Below are 23649 nucleotides of genomic sequence, written 5' to 3' on the forward strand. Positions count from 1 at the left end.
GCGAAATTGTACAATTGAGTAACTTGCTAGATCATTTCAGAGGGCAAATAAGAATCGACCACATTGCTGTGGGTCTGGAGTCACGTAAAGGTCAGACCGGGTAAGGACGGTAGGTTTCCTTCCCTAAAGCACATTAGTGAACCAGACGTGTTTTTACCACAATCCGGTAGTTTCGTGACCACCATTACTGAGAGTAGATTTTTTAAAAATTCCAGACTGTATTTAATTAATTGAAATTAAATTCCCCAGCTGTAGTGGCTGGAATTTGAACTCATGACTCCCGATTATTAGTACAGGGCTTCTGAATAACTAAACCAGATTCGTAACCACTGTGCTACCAAACCCTATGGTGTGACACAGCATCGATTCACAAAGTGGGTGCACGACTCATCACTGTGATCATTGATTCACACAGTGGTTGGGTGAATCAGCACTGTGATCATTTTTTTTTATTCGTTCATGGGATGTGGGCGTCGCTGGCGATGACAGCATTTATTGCCCATCCCTAATTGCCCTTGAGAAGGTGGTGGTGAGTCACTTTCTTGAACCGCTGCAGTCCGTGTGGTGAAGGTTCTCCCACAGTGCTGTTAGGAAGGGAGTTCCAGGATTTTGACCCAGCGACGATGAAGGAACGGCAATATATTTCCAATTCAGGATAGTGTGTGACTTGGAGGGGAACGTGCAGTTGGTGTTGTTCCCATGTGCCTGCTGCTCTTGTCCTTCTATTGGTGGTAGAGATCGCGGGTTTGGGAGGTGCTGTTGAAGAAGCCTTGGCGAGTTGCTGCAGTGCATCCTGTGGATGGTACACACTGCAGCCACAGTGCACCGGTGGTGAAGGGAGTGAATGTTTAGGGTGGTGCATGGGGTGCCAATCAAACGGGCTGCTTTATCTTGGATGGTGTCGAGCTTCTTGAGTGTTGTTGGAGCTGCACTCATCCAGGCAAGTGGAAAGTATTCCATCACACTCCTGACTTGTGCCTTGTCGATGGTGGAAAGGCTTTGGGAGTCAGTAGGTGAGTCGCTCACCGCAGAATACACAGCCTCTGACCTGCTCTCATAGCCACAGTATTTATATGGCTGGTCCAGTTAAGTTTCTGATCAAAGGTGACACCCAGGATGTTGATGGTGGGGGATTCTGCGATGGTAATGCCATTGAATGTCATGGGGAGGTGGTTTGACTCTCTCTTGTTGAAGATAGTCATTGCCTGGCACTTATCTGGCGCGAATGTTACTTGCCACTGATTAGCCCAAGCCTGGATGTTGTCCAGGTCTTGCTGCATCCGGGCTCGGACTGCTTCATTATTTGAGGGGTTGCAAATGGAACTGAACACTGTGCAATCATCAGCGAAAATCCCCATTTCTGACCTTATGGTGCTGGGAAGCTTATTGATGAAGCAGCTGAAGATGGTTGGGCCTAGGACACTGCCCTGAGGAACTCCTGCAGCAATGCCCTGGAGCTGAGATGATTGGCCTCCAACAACCACTACCATCTTCTTTTGTGCTCGGTATGACTCCAGCCACTGGAGAGTTTTCCCCCTGATTCCCATTGACTTCAATTTTACCGGGGCTCCTTGGTGCCACACTCGGTCAAATGCTGCCTTGATATGAAGGGCAGTCACTCTCAGCTCACCTCTGGAATTCACACTTTGTGGGTGACCCAGCACTGTGATCATTGATTCACACAGTGGGTGGCCATGGACTGTGATCATTGATTCACACAGAGGGTGGTTGACCCAGCACTGTGATCATTGATTCACAAGTTGGTTAGTGAACCAGCACTGTGAACAATGACACACACAGTGGGTGGATGAAGCAGTGCTGAGATCATTGAATCGGAAAGTGGGTGCGTGACCCAGCATTGTGATCAGAGATTCCCACATCACATGGGTGACCCATCACTGTGATCATTGATTCACAAAATGGGTGAGTGAATCTGCACTGTGATCATTTCTTTTTATTCGTTCGTGGGATGTGGGCGTCGTTGGTGAGGCCAGCATATATTGCCCAACACTAATTGCCCTTGAGAAGATGGTGGTGAGCCGCCATCTTGAACCGCTGCAGTCCGTGTGGTGAAGGTTCTCCCACAGTGCTGTTAGGAAGGGAGTTCCAGGATTTTGACCCAGCGGTGATGAAGGAACGACAATTTTTTTCCAAGTCTGGATGGTGTGTGACTTGGAGGGGAACATGCAGGTGGTGTTGTCCCCATGTGCATGCTGCCCTTGTGCATCTAGCTGGGTTTTGGAGGTGCTTTCGAAGAAGCCTTGGCAGTGCATCCTGTGGATGGTACACACTGCATCAATGATCACAGTGCTGGGTCACCCACCCACTGTGTGAATCAAAGATCACAGTGCACCGGTGGTGAAAGGAGTGAATGTTTAGGGTGGTGGATGGGATTCCCAACAAACGGTCTGCTTTGTCCTGGATGGCGTCGAGCTTCTTGAGTGTTGTTGGAGCTGCACTCATCCAAGCAAGTGGAGAGTATTCCATCACATTTCTGACTTGTGCCTTGTCGACGGTGGAAAGGCTTTGGGGAGTCAGGAGTGAGTCACTTACCGCAGAATATCCAGCCTCTTACCTGCTCTTGTGGCCACATTATTGATGTGGCTGGTCCAGTTAAGTTTCTGGGCAAGGGTGACCTCCAGGATGTTGATGGTGGGGATATCTGGAGGAGGCCGAGATGGATCATCCACTCGGCCCTTCTGGCTGAAGATGGTTGCAAACACCATCATTGAGGATGGGAATGTTTACGTTAGTTGTTTAATTGTCCACCATCATTCACGACTGGATCTGGCAGGACTGCAGAGCTTTGATCTGATCCGTTGGTTGTGGAATCGGTTAGCTCTGTCTATAGCATGTTGCTTCTGCTGTTTAGCATGCATGTAGTCATGTGTTGTAGCTTCACAAGATTGATTCACACAGTGGTTGACCCAGTACTGTGATCATTGATTCACAGAATGGTTGGGTGACCCTGCACTGTGATAATTGATTCACACATTGGGTCGGTGACCCTGCACTGTGATCCTTGATTCACAAGTTGTTTGGTGAACCAGCACTGCGATCAATGCACACACAGTGGTTGGATGAACTAGCACCGTGATCATGGATTCACACAGTTGGTCGATGAACGAGCGCTGAGCTCATTGATTTGCAGAGCGGCTGGCAGAACAAGCATTGTGATCATTGATTCACATAATGGGTGGGTGACCCCGCACTGCAATCATTGATTCACACAGTGGGTGGAAGACCCAGCATTGTGATCATTGATTCACACATTGAGTGGGTGAACCTGCTCAGTGATCTTTGATTCACACAGTGGGTGGGTGACCCAGCACTGTGATCTTTGATTCACACAGTGGGTGGGTGACCCAGCACTGTGATCATTGATTCACACAGTGGGTGGGTGACTCAGCACTGTGATCATTGATTCACACAGTGGGTGGGTGACCCAGCACTGTGATCATTGATTCACACAGTGGGTGGGTGACTCAGCACTGTGATCATTGATTCACACAGTGGGTGGGTGACCCAGCACTGTGATCATTGATTCACACAGTGGGTGATGACTCAGCACTGTGATCATTGATTCACACAGTGGGTGGGTGACTCAGCACTGTGATCATTGATTCACACAGTGGGTGGGTGACCCAGCACCATGATAATTGATTGACACAATGGGTGAGAGAATGGGTTGTATTCTCTCGAGTTTAGAAGGATAAAGGGTGATCTGATCGAAGTTTATAAGATATTAAGCGGAACAGATAGAGTGGATAGAGAGAAACTATTTCCGCTGGATAGGGATTCTCGGACTAGGGGGCAGTCTAAAAATTAGAGCCAGACCTTTCAGGAGTGAGATTAGAAAAAGGTGGTAGAAGTTTGGAACTTTCTTCCGCAAACGGCAATTGATACTAGCTCCATTGCAAAATTTAAATCTGATATAGACAGCACCAGAGAGAAAGGGAGACAGACACGGTGAGCGAGAGAAAGACAGAGAGGGCGGAGAGACACAGTGACAGACAGACATACGCAGTATCAGTTCCAAACTGACCCAGTAAAGTTCAGCTTTATACAGAAAGGTCACATTGGAGAGACAGAAGTCGCAATCTCATCTCTCACTGATATTGTACCAGAGACAGACACACTTTTAATCCCGCACTCAGGGACAGTGTAGAGTGACAAAACAATGGGCCATATTTAACCCTCTCTTGCCTGTTGTACTATCTGCAGTTTTGCAGTTGAGGGCCATTCGGTATTACACTCATTGATCGAGAGTTTCACTCTGATTAAATTAATCTAGGACTGTTGCTGTCAGATATTAATCCTACACGGTCCCAACAAACACACCGACTCCCACTTTCCACCCACCTTTCTCCATGATCAGTTTGAGGAATCTTCCCTTCAGTTTCTTCCTCACGCGTCAGTTTTATCAGTAAAGGGGCCAAGAATAAACAGAGTACATTGGCTCATTTCACAGCCGTCCACTTTATCTATGAAAGACTCTTTACCATCAAACCATACCGAGAGAAACAGCAGGGATGGAAACATCTGGTTTAATAGTTGGAGATTGTAAAGTCAGTCTGGATTCCAGCGTTAGGCACTGGTGGAATCCCATCTGTTTTCCATTCTGGTGCCTGTTCCTGCTCTGTCTGTAGACCCCATTCCCTCTGACCTTTCCCCCAGACCCACTTCCTTTGCTCAGACTGAAAAATTCCAACTGGGGAAAGTTTCCATCGATTTTTGTATTCAGAATTAAACCTGATATCTGCGCATGCGTCCTTCAGCCCTGCCCCCATAGCTGGTTGTTGGTGAGCAGAAGAGCGCATGCGCGCTCCCCTCCCCCTGCTCGGCCTGTGGGGCCATTCCCTCAGTGAGTGGAAGAAGATGGTTTAAAACAGGCGGGAATGGAGAGATCACGGCCCCGGGGTAAGGGAGCAAACAGCAGCCTCGTTACAGCAGCTCATCGCTCCGGGACCGTGTCCGCAGATGGGCTCAGAGATCGGCATTGAGTCCGGGGGAAGGTCAGGGGGAGTCCGGGGGCTGTATGTAAGAGGCGGAGTGGATCAGGAACTGGTCCCGGAACATGGAGTGAGCGGGGAAGGGAGAGACCATTCTGGGGCTGTGTGTGTACAGGGTGTGTCCAGGGGAAGGGAGACAGAATGGGAAGAACCTGCTATTTAAAATCATTGCTGCTTTCTCTCCCCAAACCAGTAATGAATGTTCCTGGTTTAGGTCCAGTCTCACCCTGTTTGTTGTTATTGGACAGTGAACAGTGGAAACAGAGCCGGACAGTAAGGATGTGGGGAGTTATACAAAGATCATCTATTGCAGGCATCAGGTTAGAAGTGTGAAGGACACATTTTAAACAGCGACTGTTTGGTTTTGTTTGAAGGGTTAGTCCCCTGGGAGAGGGGATTAGAAGCCTGACCTGTACAAAGAACCCTGCCCCATCGGGTAGTCCCATTCATGAACCAGTGCAGGGGTTGTGTTGTGTTGTCTGGATGTCACTAAATTGTTGTAAAACAGCCCAACACACCTGGTATGCAGAAGCTGAGTGCTGCAGTGGACTCAGACACCAACACTGTTTGTATCGCTGGTTTTCATTTGTGGATATTCAAAATGATTATTAACAGAGGTATTAAACTGATCACTTTTGTATTTTCTACCTCACCTGTTCTTGAGTTACAAGAGATACTTTTCTCCCTACAGGCAAATCCTTGAATGACCCAGAATAAATGTGAAGTTTCCTCCACCCGAGGCACGAGGAACAGTGCAGCCAGCTCCTCCTCACACACAGTAGGTACATTATCACCCACTGAGCTCAGAGACACAGACAGTTCATGAGTTGACAGTCTCAGAAGTAGTCAGTCCCACACTGATCCCAAGTTCCAGAGACACATTTTCAATCCACCAGTCAAACAGAGCAGTTGCAGCAGACACTGTTTCCAGTTCACCCTAACTCAGTACTGCTGACAGGTAGATACAAAAATCCCAGTCCAAAATCACACTTTCAGATTGAAAGATGCTGCGTCAATCTCACAATAGGGCAACTTTAGCTACTAATTAAATACCAGATAGAAATGACACCTGATTGAACAGTATAGTATGAATCCCAATAATGTACACTGAGATTCAAATTGATTACCAGTTCAGAACTCCCACATGTATGAGTTTAATACATGCAGTATCCATCTGAATAGTGTACCATGAGATACAAATTGCATACAAGTCCAAAACTCATGTACAGTATCAGATTGAGAAATGCTGAGAGATAGTGTAACCTGAGAAACAAATTAGATAACAGTTCAGAACACATTCATAGTATGAGATTTAAAGATACAGTATCAATTCCATTAGTGCAGACTGAGCTACACAATATAGACCAATTCAAAAATGTCACCATATTAGTTTGGAAGATATATTATCATTCGAAATAGTACTCACAGAGGTACAGATTTAATGGTAGTACAAAAAGCTCACACATTATCTGGTTAAAATCTATAGCATCAAATCCTAAAGTATGTCCATATTTATCAATTAAATAATGAGAAAAACTATTAAAACATTCAGATATTTAAACTACAGCAAGGAATGCAATAATTTAATCTGAGAGAATAATTACAAACAGATATATATCGATTCTCATGGACAGATACAGTACCAGAGACACACAGACACAGAAGGAATCCCAAACTCACGTACAGTACTAGAGACTAAAAGATACAGGGTGAATCCCACACTCATGTATGGTACCAGAAATGACAAATATGGAATGAATCCCATACTGACATACAATACCAGGGACTGACAGATACCGAGTTAATCCCACACTCTTATAATGTACCAGAGACAACAGGTAAAGTATGAATCCCACACTACACAGTACTAGAGACTGAGAGATACAGAATGAATCCTACACTAACATACAGTATGGGAAACTGCATATATGGAACAAATTCAACACTCACACACAGTACTAGAGACTGTATATAGAGAAAGATTCCCACACTCAGATACAGTACCAGAGAGTGACAGATACAGAATGAATCTCGCACTCAGATACAATATTGTAGACTGCATATATAGAATTAATCACAAACTCACACATGCTACTGACAGATACAGAATGACTTCCACACTTGCACAGTACCAGAGACTGAGAGATACAAAATGAATCTCAGTCACCTACATTATTGCAGGCTGAGTTACATATTACGTACCAGTCCATAAATCTCATCCTGTCAGATTTAAAGATACAGTATCAATTCCATTAGTGCAGACTGAACTACACATTAAATACCACTACAAAAATCTGATACAGATTCAGACTGAAATTGGCAGTATTCCATTCATGCAGACTGAGCTACACATTATATACAAGTTCAAAAATGTCACCATATCAGTTGGGTTCACTAAGATACAGATTTAATAGTAGTTAAAAAAGTGCACACATATTCTGATAATAAACTACAGCATTACATTTTCAATTATATCATTATCTACAAATTAAACACTGGGAAAAATTATTTCTACATTAAGGTATTAAAGATACAGTTTTGAATACCATACTGTAAATGGAGGTACAAATTACATAGAGATAAAGAATGAATCTCTCACTCAGATAGATTGCCAGAGTCTGATATATAGATTGAATCCCACACTCACACAATGTACCAGTGACTGACAGATACAGAATGAATCCCACATTCACACACTGTAGCACAGACTGACAGATACAGAATTTATATCACTCACATACAGTATCAGAGATTGAAAGATATGGAATGAAAGTCTCACTCACACACAGTACCAGGGACTGACAGGAACAGAATGAATCCCTCACACACACAGTACAAGAGACTGACAGATACAGAATGAATCCCACACTCACACACAGTACCAGAGACTGACAGAAACAGAATGAATCCCTCACACACACAGTACCAGAGACTGACAGATACAGAATGAATCCCACACTGACACACAGTACCAGAGACTGACAGATTCAGAATGAATCTCACAGTCACACAGTACCAGAGACTGACAGATACAGAATGAATCCCACACTCACACACAGTACAAGAGACTGACAGATACAGAATAAATCACACATTACCACAGTCAGACAGATACAGAATGATTTTCACAGTCACTTTACTGCAGACTGAGTTTCACATTACAAACCAGTCCAAAAATCACATAGCATCAGATTGAAAGATACAGTATTAATTCCACTGGTACAGACCGATCTACACATTGCATACTAGTCCAAAAATCTCATAAATGATCAGACTGGAAGATACAGTATCAATTCTGTTAGCACAGACTGAGCTACATACTACATACCAGTCCGAAAATTTCATACAGTGTTGGACTGAAAGATACAGTATCAATTCCATTAGTGCAGACTGAGCCACACAGTATATAGCAGTCCAACAATCTCATACTGTATCAGACTCAAAGAAAAAAATATCAATTACATTAGCACAGACTGAACTAGATGATACACTCCAGTCCACAAATCTCATCGAGTATCAGTTTGAAAGATTCAGTATCACTTCCATTATTGCAGACTGAGCTACACATCGCATTCCAGTCCAAAAATCTGACACAGTATCAGACTGATACAGTATCAATTCCATTATTGCAGACTGATCTACATATTACATACCAGTCCAAAAATCTCATGCAATGTCGACTGAGGTACAGAATTAATACCAATTTTACTGATTGAGCTACACATTATAAACAGTCCAATAATTTCACTGTGAACAGATTGAAAGAGACTTTATCATTCACAGTAGAGTTCAGAGATTATGATGTAATGCTACTCCAAAACCCACACACGTTGTTTGATTGAAGAAAATCGAAAAGTTGTATCCATATTTACAAATTAAATACTCGACGAAAAACTATATACTTTAAAATATTAAAGATACAGTTTCAAATACGATACTGTAAAGTGAAATAAGAATACAGAATTAATCCAGACTTGCACATTGTCTCCGAGACTGAATTACAGAATGAATCCCACACTGAGATAAAGTAGCAGAAAATGGCAGATACAGAATTAATCCCACACTCATATACAGTATCAGAGACTGACAGATACTGAATAAACCCCACTATCATACACAATAGCAGAGACTGACCTCTACTGGACATAAGCGAGAACTGTAAAAGAGCGTAAAAAAAATCACATTATCCGTCGTGGTGACAGAAACAGGAAAACGTACAATGTGAGGATAGTTTCTGCCTGTAACCTCTACTCTCGCATTTTTGCACATTTTAATAGTGAAAAATGAAGACAATTGTTTCATAATAAAGTTTATGTTTTGCTCATTCGATAGTTGTGAAATTGCCCCATTATATTTTACTGTACATTGCGCAGTATTTCTCTCTGATTTCTCAGGACACGGTTTACATTGCTCCTCTACCCCATTTAGATTCTTATTTTCCAAGCAGTATGTGGCCTCCTTATTCCCCTAGGAAAATGCAACACCTCACACCTTTCTATATTGAAATTCAGTGGGCATTTTAGTGGGCCGTTCGGCAAGCTTATTTTGTCGCAGTCTCCATCAGTATAGACTATAGCCCCTAAATCAATGACAAGAATTTAACACAGCATTATGTTTGGTCTAACAACATGTACTTGCAGCTCGTCTCCATTCGCATTTTTTTCTAATCCCACTCGTGCAATATCATGTGAAGAATTCGTTTCTCTTCTGTCCCTCCCTCATCTGCAAACTTCAGTGTCCCAGGGTTTGGGGACATCTACTGGCCTGAAGCAGAACTGCAACAGTTCAGAACAAATTGCTCAAACCGGACAATGTGCAGCGTGAGCGTGTTTGTGATTGGTGGTTTGTACTAAATCTGATTGGATAGCGGAAGAAACCAATCAGAAAGTGAAAGGAAAAAGTTGTGTGACATCACTCCCACCTGTCCAATCACAATCATTGCTTTCACCCATCCTTCATTAGCATGGGGCGATGACGTCTGCCTATTTAATCCGAGCTCGGAGCGGATTTGGTTCATTTCTGGGTCTGAAATTGAGTTTGGAAAATGCCTGAGGACAAGAAAGCAGCTCCCAAGAAGGGCGCCAAGAAAACCCTGAATAAAGCACCAGCCAAGGGCGGGAAGAAGCGGAGAAAGTCGAGGAAGGAGAGTTATTCCATCTACATCTACAAAGTGATGAAGCAGGTTCACCCCGACACCGGCATCTCCTCCAAGGCCATGGGCATCATGAACTCCTTTGTGAACGATATTTTCGAGCGCATCGCGGGAGAGGCTTCCCGCCTGGCCCATTACAACAAGCGGGCGACCATCAGTTCCCGGGAGATCCAGACCGCCGTGCGCCTGCTGCTGCCCGGAGAACTGGCCAAGCACGCCGTGTCGGAGGGGACAAAGGCGGTGACCAAGTACACCAGCTCCAAGTAAAGCTCCACCATCAACTGAAAAAAACCCTGAACACAAAGGCTCTTTTAAGAGCCACCCACGGTCTCTTTGAAGACGCTGTACCGACCCCGCTGTATGGGATAATTTTATTGTAGACAGTTTGATACTAACTGCCTTTCTATAACTCGTGCTTTTGTAATTTCTCTTGAAATTTGGAAAATTCTCATAATCAGTGCCCGGTATAAGACTTCAGTCATTTCTTTCCCCTTTTCACCATTGTTCATTATTCGGGAATATCAATTTATGAACCGCCACCCTTTGTAATATAGCAACCCTGAAAGGGACTTCACACCGAGGATTGAAGAGTCCAAAGGCTCTGTCTCTGTTCGATTTCTTACACCAGGAGTCGCGGCTCCGGTTCAGATCCTGCAGCAGCTCCTGTGAACAGGAATCGATCCACAATCTGTGGCTTGTTCTTTTACAAAGATTGAGCTGGAATCTGTCCCGTTACAAAATGCTGTGAATGGGGCTTCATTCCCGCCCGTTTGAAAGCGAACGGAGAATGATACGGAATTTATAAGAATCTCGAATGTGTGATGGGAAAATGTGGAATAACAGAATATAAGGAGAGAGAATTTTAAATCTTTGTCTTAAGGTGACATTATTTACTAAATCCGATTCTTGTGTTACAAATATATTGGCGGGCTTTTCAAATTTCAAAAACCATTTCAGGTCTGACTATTGGGGCCGGCTATTGATTGGTGAATAAAACCACTCTCTGAATGGTTGAACGAACAGCCCAATGAGATTGAGAACAGATGGGCCAATCACAATTGCCCCCACTATTCCTCCGGAATGTATAAGAAGGGCGAGTGCGGGAGGATTTCTTCATTCTTTGTGAAAGTGTTTGTGAGATTGTGGAAATGTCTGGAAGAGGAAAACCCGGCGGTAAAGCTCGGGCCAAGGCCAAGTCTCGCTCATCCCGGGCCGGACTGCAGTTCCCTGTGGGCCGTGTTCACAGGCTTCTGTGAAAGGGGAACTATGCTGAACGTGTGGGTGCCGGAGCCCCGGTCTATCTGGCTGCTGTGCTCGAGTATCTGACGGCTGAAATCCTCGAGTTGGCCGGTAACGCGACCCGCGACAACAAGAAGACCCGCATCATCCCCAGACACCTGCAGCTGGCCGTCCGCAACGACGAGGAGCTCAACAAGCTGCTGGGAGGGGTGACCATCGCTCAGGGCGGGGTGTTGCCTAATATGGATGCCGTGCTGCTGCCTAAAAAAGGCAGCACTGAGCTCGAAGAGCAAGTAAATCGGCGAAGATTTAAGCTGATAACCCAAATGCTCTTTTCAGAGCCACCCACTGTATCTATGAAAGGGCTGGAATTTAACAATAAAACATGTTTCAGATTTGGATATTTTACTGTCCTCGTCTCGATTTCATGCCCCTGTGACGCTGAACAGCTGATTCCAATTCTGGAACAAACTGCCTCCTGTCAGTTAGAAACTAAATAAATATCTTGTTAAATTTAACTGATCCATATCGGTCTGTTCCAGTACTCGCTTCCGGACAGTAGATGTCGCCAACCTCCAATGGGTTGAAATTTGCAGATTGTATCCGAAATGAGACAAAATATAATTGTCAGTAAACTGGGCGGGTGGAATACAGAAATACCAAGTTAGGTTATTTTTGGACGTTTGACCATTGTCTACAAGATGCTTTCTGTTGTGTTCCGGCCATTGCTGCAAATGTTATTGACAGTCATATCATCGGACAACACTTATTCGGTGTGTCATCTGTTACCCAGATTTGTACAACAGAAGCTGATTGATTTGATGATTATTGTCGCAGCGATTGCTGAATCAGGGTGAGTGAAATGTGTCTGTTATTGGATGTGAGTGAGGGATTTATTCTGTCCCTGAGCCTGTTCCTGTGTCAGTTCCGAGTACCGCAGTGAATGTGACACTAATGTGTCCCACTGCTTCTGATTCTAGCGCTGAGTGAAAGCGCCAAACACTTTAAAAGGTGTTCTCAGGTTTTTAAACCTCATGTAATATAATTTCTAATCATCAGCCTTTGGATCTATTATTGCGAGTTAAATTCAAACAGCCTCTGAGCACAACTGGAGAGGGACAATAAACTGAAACTTCAGTTGATCCGAGCGAGCATTACATCCACCCTGGGTTTTACATCCCATCCGAGTCCCAAGTGGCCCTGGGAGTCCTCAACATTGACTCCGGACCCCATGAAATCTCATGGCATCAGGTCAAACATGGGCAAGGAAACCTCCTGCTGATTACCACCTACCGTCCTCCCTCAGCTGATGAACCAGTCCTCCTCCATGTTGAGCACCACTTGGAGGAAGCACTGAGGGTAGCAAGGGCACAAAATGTACTCTGGGTGGGGGACTTCAATGTCCATCACCAAGAGTGGCTCGGTAGAACCACGACTGACCGAGCTGGCCGAGTCCTGAAGGACATAGCTGCTAGACTGGGCCTGCGGCAGGTGGTGAGCGAACCAACACAAGGGAAAAATTTACTTGACCTCGTCCTCACCAATCTACCAGTAGCAAATGCATCTGTCCATGACAGTATTGGTAGGAGTGACCACCACACAGTCCTCGGGGAGATGAAGTCCCGTCTTCGCACTGAGGACACCATCCAATGTGTTGTGTGGCACTACCACCGTGCTAAATGGGATAGATTCAGAACGGATCGAGCAGCTCAAAATTGGGCATCCATAAGGCGCTGTGGGCCATCAGCAGCAGCAGAATTGTATTCCAGCACAATCTGTAACCTCATGGCCCGGCATATTCCTCACTCTACCATTACCAACAAGCCAAGGGATTAACCCTGGTTCAATGAGGAGTGTAGAAGAGCATGCCAAGAGCAGCACCAGGCGTACCTAAAAATGAGGTACCAACCTGCTGAAGCTACAACTCAGGACTACATGCATGCTAAACAGCGGAAGCAACATGCTATGGACAGAGCGAAGCGATTCCACAATCAACGGATCAGATCAAAGCTCTGCAGTCCTGCCACATCCAGTCGTGAATGGTGGTGGACAATTAAACAACGAACGGGAGGAGGAGGCTCTGCAAACATCCCCATTCTCAATGATGGCGGAGTCCAGCACGTGAGTGCAAAAGACAAGGCTGAAGCGTTTGCAACCATCTTCAGCCAGAAGTGCTGAGTGGATGATCCATCTCAGCCTCCTCCCGATATCCCCACCATCACGGAAGCCAGTCTTCGGCCAATTCGATTCACTCCACGTGATATCAAGAAACGGCTGAGTGCACTGGATACAGCAAAGGCATTGGGACCCGACAACATCCCAGCTGTCGTGCTGAAGACTTGTGCTCCAGAACTAGCTGCGCCTCGAGCCAAGCTGTTTCAGTACAGCTACAACACTGGCATCTACCCGACAATGTGGAAAATTGCCCAGGTATGTCCTGTCCACAAAAAGCAGGACAAATCCAATCCGGCCAATTACCGCCCCATCAGTCTACTCTTAATCATCAGCAAAGTGATGGAAGGTGTCATCGACAGTGCTATCAAGCGGCACTTACTCACCAATAACCTGCTCACTGATGCTCAGTTTGGGTTCCGCCAGGACCACTCGGCTCCAGACCTCATTACAGCCTTGGTCCAAACATGGACAAAAGAGCTGAATTCCAGAGGTGAGTTGAGAGTGACTGCCCTTGACATCAAGGCAGCATTTGACCGAGTGTGGCAGCAAGGAGCCCTAGTAAAATTGAAGTCCATGGGAATCAGGGGGAAAACTCTCCAGTGGCTGGAGTCATACCTAGCACAAAGGAAGATGGTAGTGGTTGTTGGAGGCCAATCATCTCAGCCCCAGGACATTGCTGCAGGAGTTCCTCAGGGCAGTGTCCTAGGCCCAACCATCTTCAGCTGCTTCACCAATGACCTTCCCTCCATCATAAGGTTGGAAATGGGGATGTTCGCTGATGACTGCACAGTGTTCAGTTCCATTCGCAACCCCTCAGATAATGAAGCAGTCCGAGCCCGCATGCAGCAAGACCTGGACCACATCCAGGCTTGGGCTCATAAGTGTCAAGTAACATTCACGCCAGATAAGTACGAGGCAATGACCATCTCCAACAAGAGAGAGTCTAACCACCTCCCCATGACATTCAACGGCATTACCATCGCTGAATCCCCCACCATCAACATCCTGGGGGTCACCATTGACCAGAAACTGAACTGGACCAGCCATATAAATACTGTGGCTACGAGAGCAGGTCAGAGGCTGGGTATTCTGCGGCGAGTGACTCACCTCCTGACTCCCCAAAGCCTTTCCACCATCTACAAGGCACAAGTCAGGAGTGTGATGGAATACTCTCCACTTGCCTGGATGAGTGCAGCTCCAACAACACTCAAGAAGCTCGACACCATCCAAGATAAAGCAGCCCGCTTGATTGGCACCCCATCCACCACCCTAAACATTGACTCCCTTCACCACCGGCGCACAGTGGCTGCAGTGTGTACCATCCACAGGATGCACTGCAGCAACTCGCCAAGGCTTCTTCGACAGCACCTCCCAAACCCGCGACCTCTACCACCTAAAAGGACAAGAGCAGCAGGCGCATGGGAACAACACCACCTGCACGTTCCCCTCCAAGTCACACACCATCCCGACTTGGAAATATATCGCCGTTCCTTCATCGTCGCTGGGTCAAAATCCTGGAACTCCCTTCCTAACAGCACTGTGGGAGAACCATCACCAGACGGACTGCAGCGGTTCAAGAAGGCGGCTCACCACCACCTTCTCGAGGGCAATTAGGGATGGGCAATAAATGCTGTCATCGCCAGCGACGCCCACATCCCATGAACGAATGAAAAAAAGATTGAGGCTCACCCTCAGTGCTGGAGTTAGTTAAATGCACTGTTAGTGCCTCGGACATCAATGATAGAACGGCCAGTGTCCATCACACTACGCTCTTACAGCTGAAAACCGTTCGATCTTACTCTGTGATTGAGTGTTTCACTCTGATTAAATTAATCTGGAACTGTTGCAGTCTGATATTAATCCTGCACTGTCCTAGTAAACACACCCGACTCCCACTTCCCAATTTTCTCCTGGATTGGTTTGAGAAATCCCCCCTCCATTTCGGAGTCACACGTTAATTTTATCAGTAAAGGTGCCATTAATGAACAGAACTCAATGGCTCATTTTACAGCCGCCCACTTTATCGATGAAAGGCTCTTTACCATCAAAAGATACCGAGAGAAACAGCAAGGATGTAAACATCTGGTTTAATAGTTAGAGATTGTAAAGTCAGTCTGGATTACAGCGTTAGGCACTGGTGGAATCCCATCTGTTTTACATTCCCTGACCTGTTCCTGGGTCAGAAATGAGTTCCCCATTCTCTCTCCGGTAGCACCGACTCCCTCTGTTGCCCTCTGTTTCCACAAGATCGGTTCAGCCTGGATCAGAGCAATTTCAAAAAGCCAGCCAGCCAACAAACCAACCGTTGAAGGTAATTTCCGCATTAATCCGATAAAGGAAACGACCCCCTTCATATCAATGTTCACCAGTTATCTTTTACTAGTTTGTCCCTGTGTCTCCTTCTCCAACAGTCGGGGTTTAACTTTAGATGACTCGCTGACATTCGCTACCCCCACCCCATCCCCACTGCCAATTAAAATAGAGAGAATGGGATGTCCGGGCCGGGCCTCACTGTATCTCGTGGTTTGTTCGGCTCCAGTCCCAGTTCATTCTTTTTCCACAGATTCGGGGCCAGAGTCTCTGTGAGACGGTAAAACTGGCGGAGATCCGCCGCTATCACAATTTAAACTCCAACACATGAGATTCTCCAAATCAGCTTTAAAAAGGTGTTTGTAAACTGCTGAAGCGGTCTGGGAGGGGATGTGTGAGGGGATAGAATCGTGTCTGGGACTGAAATAGAAGGAGGCGGGTTGACTTGTTAGAGAAGGGACTGAATATAGACAGGAATATTACTGACTGTAAAGGGGCATCTTTTAAACTCCGGCTTTCTGGAAATCCTCGAATATGAAGCCCGAGTGTGTAAGGTTTTGTGCGGAGCGCTGTGTTTCGGTTCTATTATCGATAAACGGTTTGAAATTGGCGGGTGGAGAAAGCTGGAGGTGGAGCTGGAAGATCAGAGGCCGCTCTCCGCTCTGTCCGTCACTCTGACTGTCTCCTCCCCTCTCTGTTTAATATCTCACTCTGTCTCCTCTCCTCTCTGTTTAATATCTCACTCTGTCTCCTCCCCTCTCTGTTTAATATCTCACTCTGTCTCCTCTCCTCTCTGTTTAATATCTCACTCTGTCTCCTCCCCTCTCTGTTTAATATCTCACTCTGTCTCCTCCCCTCTCTGTTTAATATCTCACTCTGTCTTCTCCCCTCTCTGTTTAATATCTCACTCTGTCTCCGCCCCTCTCTATTTACTATCTCACTCTGTCTCCTCCCGTCTCTGTTTAATATCTCACTCTGTCTCCTCCCCTCTGTTTAATATCTCACTCTCTCTCCTTCCCTCTGTTTATTGTCTCACTCTGTCTCCTCTCCTCTCTGTTTAATATCTCACTCTCTCTCCTTCCCTCTGTTTATTGTCTCACTCTGTCTCCTCCCCTCTCTGTTTAATATCTCACTCTATCTCCTCCCCTCTCTGTTTAATGTCTCACTCTGTCTCCTCCCCTCTCTGTTTAATATCTCACTCTATCTCCTCCCCTCTCTGTTCAATATCTCACTCTGTCTCCTCCCCTCTCTGTTTAATATCTCACTCTGTCTCCCCCCCTCTCTGTTTAATATCTCACTCTATCTCCTCCCCTCTGTTTAATATCTCACTCTATCTCCTCTCCTCTCTGTTTAATATCTCACTCTGTCTCCTCTCCTCTCTGTTTAATATCTCACTCTGTCTCCTCCCTCTCTGTTTAATATCTCACTTTATCACCACCCCTTTCTGTTTAATATCTCACCCTGTTTCCTCCCCTCTCTTTTTAATGTCTCACTCTGTTTCCTCCGCTCTCTCTCTCAACCTATGCCTTTCTCACCCAGATCGGGGCGATCTGCATAAAAACAGAACCAGCATAATTTCTCTTTGCATTTAGCAGTAAAGAACCATCATGTCTGGTAGAGGTAAAGGAGGCGAAGGACTGGGTAAAGGCGGAGCCAAACGGCACTGTAAAGTGCTTCGTGATATCATCCAGGGAATCACCAAACCATTAACAAGGTCCAGAAAACGTGCTCAGGGACGAACTGAGGCTGGGTACAGCCACCGCAAAGGCTCTGTGGGAAAAGGCAACCGTTTAGAGCCTTCCAGCCATTGTATACCGAGGGGCTGCAATCAGGGAAAACTCCTTCCTGCAGAATGTAATATTCAAATGTACCTTCAATGAATCTGTATTCAATAATCTGTATTGAGTATAATGCAATGAGGCACCCTCAGTGTCATGAACTGTAATTATGTACAATGTGTTCATTGAACTGTACTTGATGTAACCTGCAAATTGTATAATCTGTATTGTGTACGTTTGGAATGTGATATGACAACTGTATTGTATGTTTTGCTGCAAATTTTATGAATAAAGTATATTTTTTGAAAAAATAATCCGCCGCCTGGCTCGCCGTGGCGGTGTCAAACGGATCTCGGGTCTGATCTACGAGGAAACCCGCGGGGCGTTGAGGATACGAACCTGTGCGCCATCCACGCCAAGCGAGTCACCATCATGCCCAAAGACATCCAGCTGGCCCGCCGCATCCGCGGGGAGCGCGTTTAAACCCGACCCGGCTCCATTACCAAGTGCAACAAAGGCTTTTTTACGAGCCACCAAATCGGCAATAGAAAGAGCTCTGATCTGGGTTGAAATCTCGGTTCCGTACAATTCACGGAAATTTAATTAAACGAGAAATTCGTAAAGAGGGAGCGGATTTCAGACGGGCGGTCCTACTATTTATAAATTATACATCTCGTAGCCCATCAGAACAGCGCAGAGATGAGTGTAGAGCCGATCTGTAACTATTATGGCAGCAGCAGTAGCTGCTAATTTTAGACTAAGTACCAACACCAGAGAGACACGAGTGCCCCTACCAGACTAACCAACATGAGGGATTTGAAACGGAGACAGTTTCATTTCCACACACGCAGGACTGGAGAGACACGATTTCCACCAGACGAACAAAATATGTCCTGCTCTCACTGAGCGCTAGAAATAAAAGCAGTGCAAAACATTAGTGTCACATTCACAGGGACTCACATCCAATAACACAGGCAAATTTCACGCACTGATTCAGCAATCGCTGACACAATAATCAACACATCAGTCAGATTCTGTTACACAAATCTGTGTAAAATAATACAGAACGAGCAAGTGTTGTCGGATGATGAGACTAAATAATAATGCCGCTTGAAGCCGATGATCAAACGTCAGTGACATTTCTGTTATTCCTAGAATCGGAATGAAGTCCGTATTAAATTAATTTCTGACTCTCTTCAGACAGTAACCAGCCCTTTCATACAGTGGGTGGCTCTGAAAAGAGCCTTTGTGTTATCAGATTCAATCTTGTCCCCTTTACTTGTTCTTGGAGCTCACGTTGCTGGTTTTCTTCGGCAGCAGCACGGCCTGGATATTAGGCAGCCCCCACCCCGCGCGATGGTCACCCCTCCCAGCAGCTTGTTGAGCTCCTCGTCGTTGCGGACGGCCAGCTGCAGGTGTCTGGGGATGATGCGGGTCTTCTTGTTGTCGCGGGCCGCGTTACCGGCCAACTCGAGGATTTCAGCCGTCAGATACTCGAGCACAGCAGCCAGATAGACCGGGGCTCCGGCACCCACACGTTCAGCATAGTTCCCCTTTCGCAGGAGCCTGTGAACACGGCCCACAGGGAACGGCAGTCCGGCCCGGATGAGCGAGACTTGGCCTTGGCCCGAGCTTTACCGCCGGTTTTTCCTCTTCCAGACATTTCCACAATCTCACAAACACTTTCACAAAGAATGATAAACGACTGCAGTATTTACCTTTCTTCTGGACTGAAAGATTCACCTGATTGGTTAATGGAATAGGCAAATTGATGTAATAAAGTTCAACCAATCAGATAGCTGGGAATCAGAAGAGGGCGGGGTTTACGGGCCTGAACGGTCAGACAAGGAAATTTATGAATTTCAAAATGTTCTATCAATTTCAGTGTAGTAAAGGATCGGATTTAGATCAATGTCGCCCTGATCACAAGATTTTGAACCCAATCTTTTTATCCTGTCTTATTCTGCTTTACCCGTCACAAATCGCTGGCGCTGTTTTAAAATCTGGTTTAAGTTATTGCTCATTCTACCATCGCTTTCAAACTGTACCGGACGGGACTATAGCCCCATTCACGGCATTCCGTGAAGGGACATATTTCAATTTAGTCTTTGTAAAAGAGACACGTTATGAATCGATCCCTTCTCAAAGCCGAGAGTGCTTCTATGAAAAGGACCCGGACGGAGCTCTCGATCTGCCCCTATTCCGCTGTGATACTGCAAATAGTGGGGTTGTTGTTAATATCAGTCAGCATCATTCAGGGGCTGAGAGAGGCCAGAATAGTAACGCTTTAAGAGCAAAACGAAAGGGAAAGAGCGGATCGCAAACTCGTGTTCAGTTTTTGGGCCAGGGATTTCAATGGGGCAGTTTCAATATCAGTTCATTATAAGATTGGAATAATAATATTGCCGTATTAAAATGATACCAAGCAAATATATAAGAAATGCAGCTCTTCCAGAGAGGTTATGGGTGGCTCTTAAAAGAGCCGTTTTTTCTGTTGATGGTGGAGTTTTACTTGGAGCTGGTGTACTTGGTAGCCACTTTTGTCCCTTCCGACACGGCGTGCTTGGCCAGTTCTCCGGGCAGCAGCAGGCGCACGGAGGTCTGGATCTCTCGGGTGCTGATGGTCGCCCGCTTGTTGTAATTGGCCAGGCGGGAAGCCTCACCCGCGATGCGCTCGAAAATATCGTTCACAAAGGAGTTCATGATGCCCATGGTCTTGCAGGAGATGCCGGTGTCGGGGTGAACCTGCTTCATCACTTTGTAGATGTAGATGGAATAACTCTCCTTCCTCGACTTTCTCCGCTTCTTACCGCCCCTGGGGGGCACTTTTTTCAGAGTTTTCTTGGCGCCCTTCTTGGGAGCTGTTTTGTTGTCCATCATTGGCTTTATAAATCGAGGCATGTTGTACAAAAGCAAATAGAGGCAGAGAATAAATTAGTTAGCAAGGAAGTTATGCTAAACCTTCATAAATAACTGTTTAGATCCCAGCTGGAGTATTGTATACAATTGTGGGCACCACAGTTTAAGAAGAATGTGAAGGCCTTGGAGAGAGTGCAGAGGAGATTATTAGATGGTAACCAGAAAATGCAGAACTTCGGTTAGGTGGAGAGACTAGAGAAGCTGGGCTGGTTCTCCTTAGAGCAGAGGAGGTTATGGGAAGATTAAATAGAGATGTTCAAGATCAGGAAAGGTTTTGATAGAGTAAATAAGGAGAAACTGTTTCCAGAGGCAGAAGGTCTGGTAACTAGAGGACACAGATTTAAGATAATTGGCAAAAGAACGAGAGATGAGATGAGGAGAACATTTTACGCAGCGAGTTGCTATCATCTGGAATGGTGGTGGAAGCAGATTCAATAATAACTTTCAAAAGGGAATTGGTTAAATACTTGAAGGGGAAAAATGCAGGATTTTGGGGAAAGAGCAGCCGAGTGGGACTAATTGGATAGCTCTTTCAAAGAACTGGCACGGACATGATGGGCCGAATGGCTTCCTCTGCGCTGCATCTGTCTTTGACTCAGTGAAATTCATTGACTTTCTGAAGCTTTTCCCTCCACTGCTTTCAGTTCCTTATTTAAATTTCAATTCCCTTCGAGGAATTGATTTATTCTGCAAAAAGGAAAATACTATAGATGCTGGAAATTGGAAATATAAACAGAAAATGCTGGAGATACTCAGCACGTCCAGCAGCATCTGTGGACAGAGGGAGGTAGGATTAACCGTTCAGGTCTATAGAAGGGTCATTGACCTGAACCGTTAAATCGAGCTTCCCTTCTCCACAGATGCTGCCGGACCTGCTGAGTCTTTCCAGCATTTTTAGGTTTTATTTTCGCTTTCGTAGATTGTGTGGAATGGGCCTATACCCTCTGGAGTTTAGAAGAATGATATATAAGTTTCTGAGAGGGCTTGACAGAGTAAATGCTGAGATAATGTTTCATCTGGATGGATAGTCTAGAACTAGGGGGTATAGTTTCAAAATAAAGGGTCGGCCATTTAACACTGACATAAGGAATAATTTCTTCAATCAGAGTGTTGTGAATCTTTGAGTTCTCTACCCCGGGGGCTGTGGATGCTGATCGTTGAGTATATTCAAGGCTGAGATAGATACATTTTTGGACTCTAGGGGAATGAAGGGATATGGAAATCGGGCGGGAAAGTGAATTGAGATCGAAGATCAGGCATGATCTGATTGAACGCAGGCTCAAGGTGATGAGTGGCCTACTCCTGCTCCTATTTCTTATGTCCTTATGTTTAATCTTTCTGTATTTCCCTTTCGGTTAATTCCTGTGAAACTTTCCCACACTCACTTAAAGTACCAGGGACGGGCGAATAGTGAGTTAATTCCACACTCACATAAAGTACCATGGATGGAAAGATACAGAATGAATCCCACACTCACACAATGTCAGAGACTACATATTTGGATTATTCCAACACTCTCAAAGTACCAGAAACTGACAGGTAATTTAAGAATCACACAAATACACACATGCACACACACACACAATGACTCTCACACTCACATACAATACCAGAAACTGATAGGTACAGATTGAATCGCACACTTAAACATAGTATCAGAGACGGACAGATACAGAATGAATCTCGCACTCACATACAGTACCAGAGACAGGCAGATATATAATGAATCCTACATTAACACACAGTACCAGAGATGGACAGGTACAGAATTAATCCCACATTGACACAGTAACAGAGACTAATAGGTACAGTATTAATTCCACAATCACACACAGTACAACAGACTGCATATATACAATGAATTTCTCACTCACAGACAGTGCCAAAGACTGACAGATACGCAATGAATCCGATGTTCGCATGATAACAGCGACTGCATATATAGATTGAATCCCATAATCGCATACAGTACTAGAGACGAACAGATACAGTATGAATCCCACACTCACATACAATATCGAGACTGAAAGTTTTATGAATGAATCTCACATTTACACACAGTACCAGGGGCTGACAGGTGCAGAATGAATCCCACACTCACACAAAGTACCAGAGGCTGACAGGTACAGAATGAATCCCACATTCACATAGAGTACTAGAGACTGACACATACAGAATGAATCCCACACTTACACACAGTACCAGAGACTGACAGATACAGAATGAATCTAACACTCGCATAAATTACTAGAGACTGAGAGATACAGAATGAATCTCACAGTCACCTACATTTGTCCAGACTGAGTTACACATTACAAACCAGTCCAAAAATCTCATATTGTCGGATTGAAACGTTGAGTGTCAATTTTGAGACTGATACAGACTGAAATAAACAGTATCCCATTAGTACAGATGCAATTACACGTTACATACCATTTCAAAAATGTCACCATATCAGTTTGAAAGATACATTATCATTCACAATTGTATTCACATAGATACAGATTCAATATTAATCCAAAAAGTGCACACATCATCTGAATAAAACTTACACCATCAAATCAAATTGTATACATATCTACCAATTAAACACTTGGAAAAAGTTACAGTTTCAAATATCATAATATAATCTGAGAGAAACAGTACATAAAGGTACAGAATGAATCCCACACTCACATACAGTATCAGGGACTGACAGATACAGAATGAATCCCAATCACATACAGTATCAGGGACTGATAGGTACAGAATGAATCCCACACTCTCATACAGTATCAGGGACTGACAGATACGAATGAATCCCACACCCCTATAAAGTACCAGGGAAGAAAAGATACAGAATGAATCCCACAATCACACAATGTCAGAGACTGCATATTTGGACGAATTCCACACTCTCATAAAGTATCGGAGACATAAAGTTGAAGTATGAATCACACACACACACGCACACACACACAGTACGAGAGACATTGTGTACAGAATGAAACCCACACTCACATACAGTACCAGAGACTGACCGATACAGAATACATCCCAAACTCGCACACAGTACCAGTGACTG

At 45.1% G+C, this 23649-nt stretch overlaps 2 protein-coding genes and 2 pseudogenes across 2 annotated transcripts; 2 read left to right on the forward strand and 2 right to left on the reverse strand.

Moving 5' to 3' along the window:
- The first annotated feature begins 10043 nt into the window (after positions 1 to 10043).
- LOC137320265 (histone H2B 1/2-like) lies at positions 10044 to 11804 on the forward strand. The gene has a single exon (XM_067982052.1). The coding sequence runs from the start codon at positions 10057 to 10059 to the stop codon at positions 10429 to 10431; it is 375 nt and encodes a 124-aa protein (XP_067838153.1). The 5' UTR covers positions 10044 to 10056; the 3' UTR covers positions 10432 to 11804.
- Positions 11313 to 12545, forward strand: LOC137320264 (histone H2A-like; annotated as a pseudogene).
- A 6396-nt stretch (positions 12546 to 18941) lies between these two features.
- On the reverse strand, positions 18942 to 19329 carry LOC137307701 (histone H2A type 2-B-like; annotated as a pseudogene).
- An 845-nt stretch (positions 19330 to 20174) lies between these two features.
- On the reverse strand, positions 20175 to 20567 carry LOC137309006 (histone H2B-like). Its single transcript, XM_067977372.1, has one exon. It carries the CDS (start codon positions 20565 to 20567, stop codon positions 20175 to 20177), a length of 393 nt encoding a protein of 130 aa, XP_067833473.1.
- Between the last annotated feature and the right edge of the window lie 3082 nt (positions 20568 to 23649).

Source organism: Heptranchias perlo, chromosome 3 (genome assembly GCF_035084215.1).
Source record: "Heptranchias perlo isolate sHepPer1 chromosome 3, sHepPer1.hap1, whole genome shotgun sequence".
In the NCBI taxonomy this organism is placed as follows: domain Eukaryota; kingdom Metazoa; phylum Chordata; class Chondrichthyes; order Hexanchiformes; family Hexanchidae; genus Heptranchias; species Heptranchias perlo.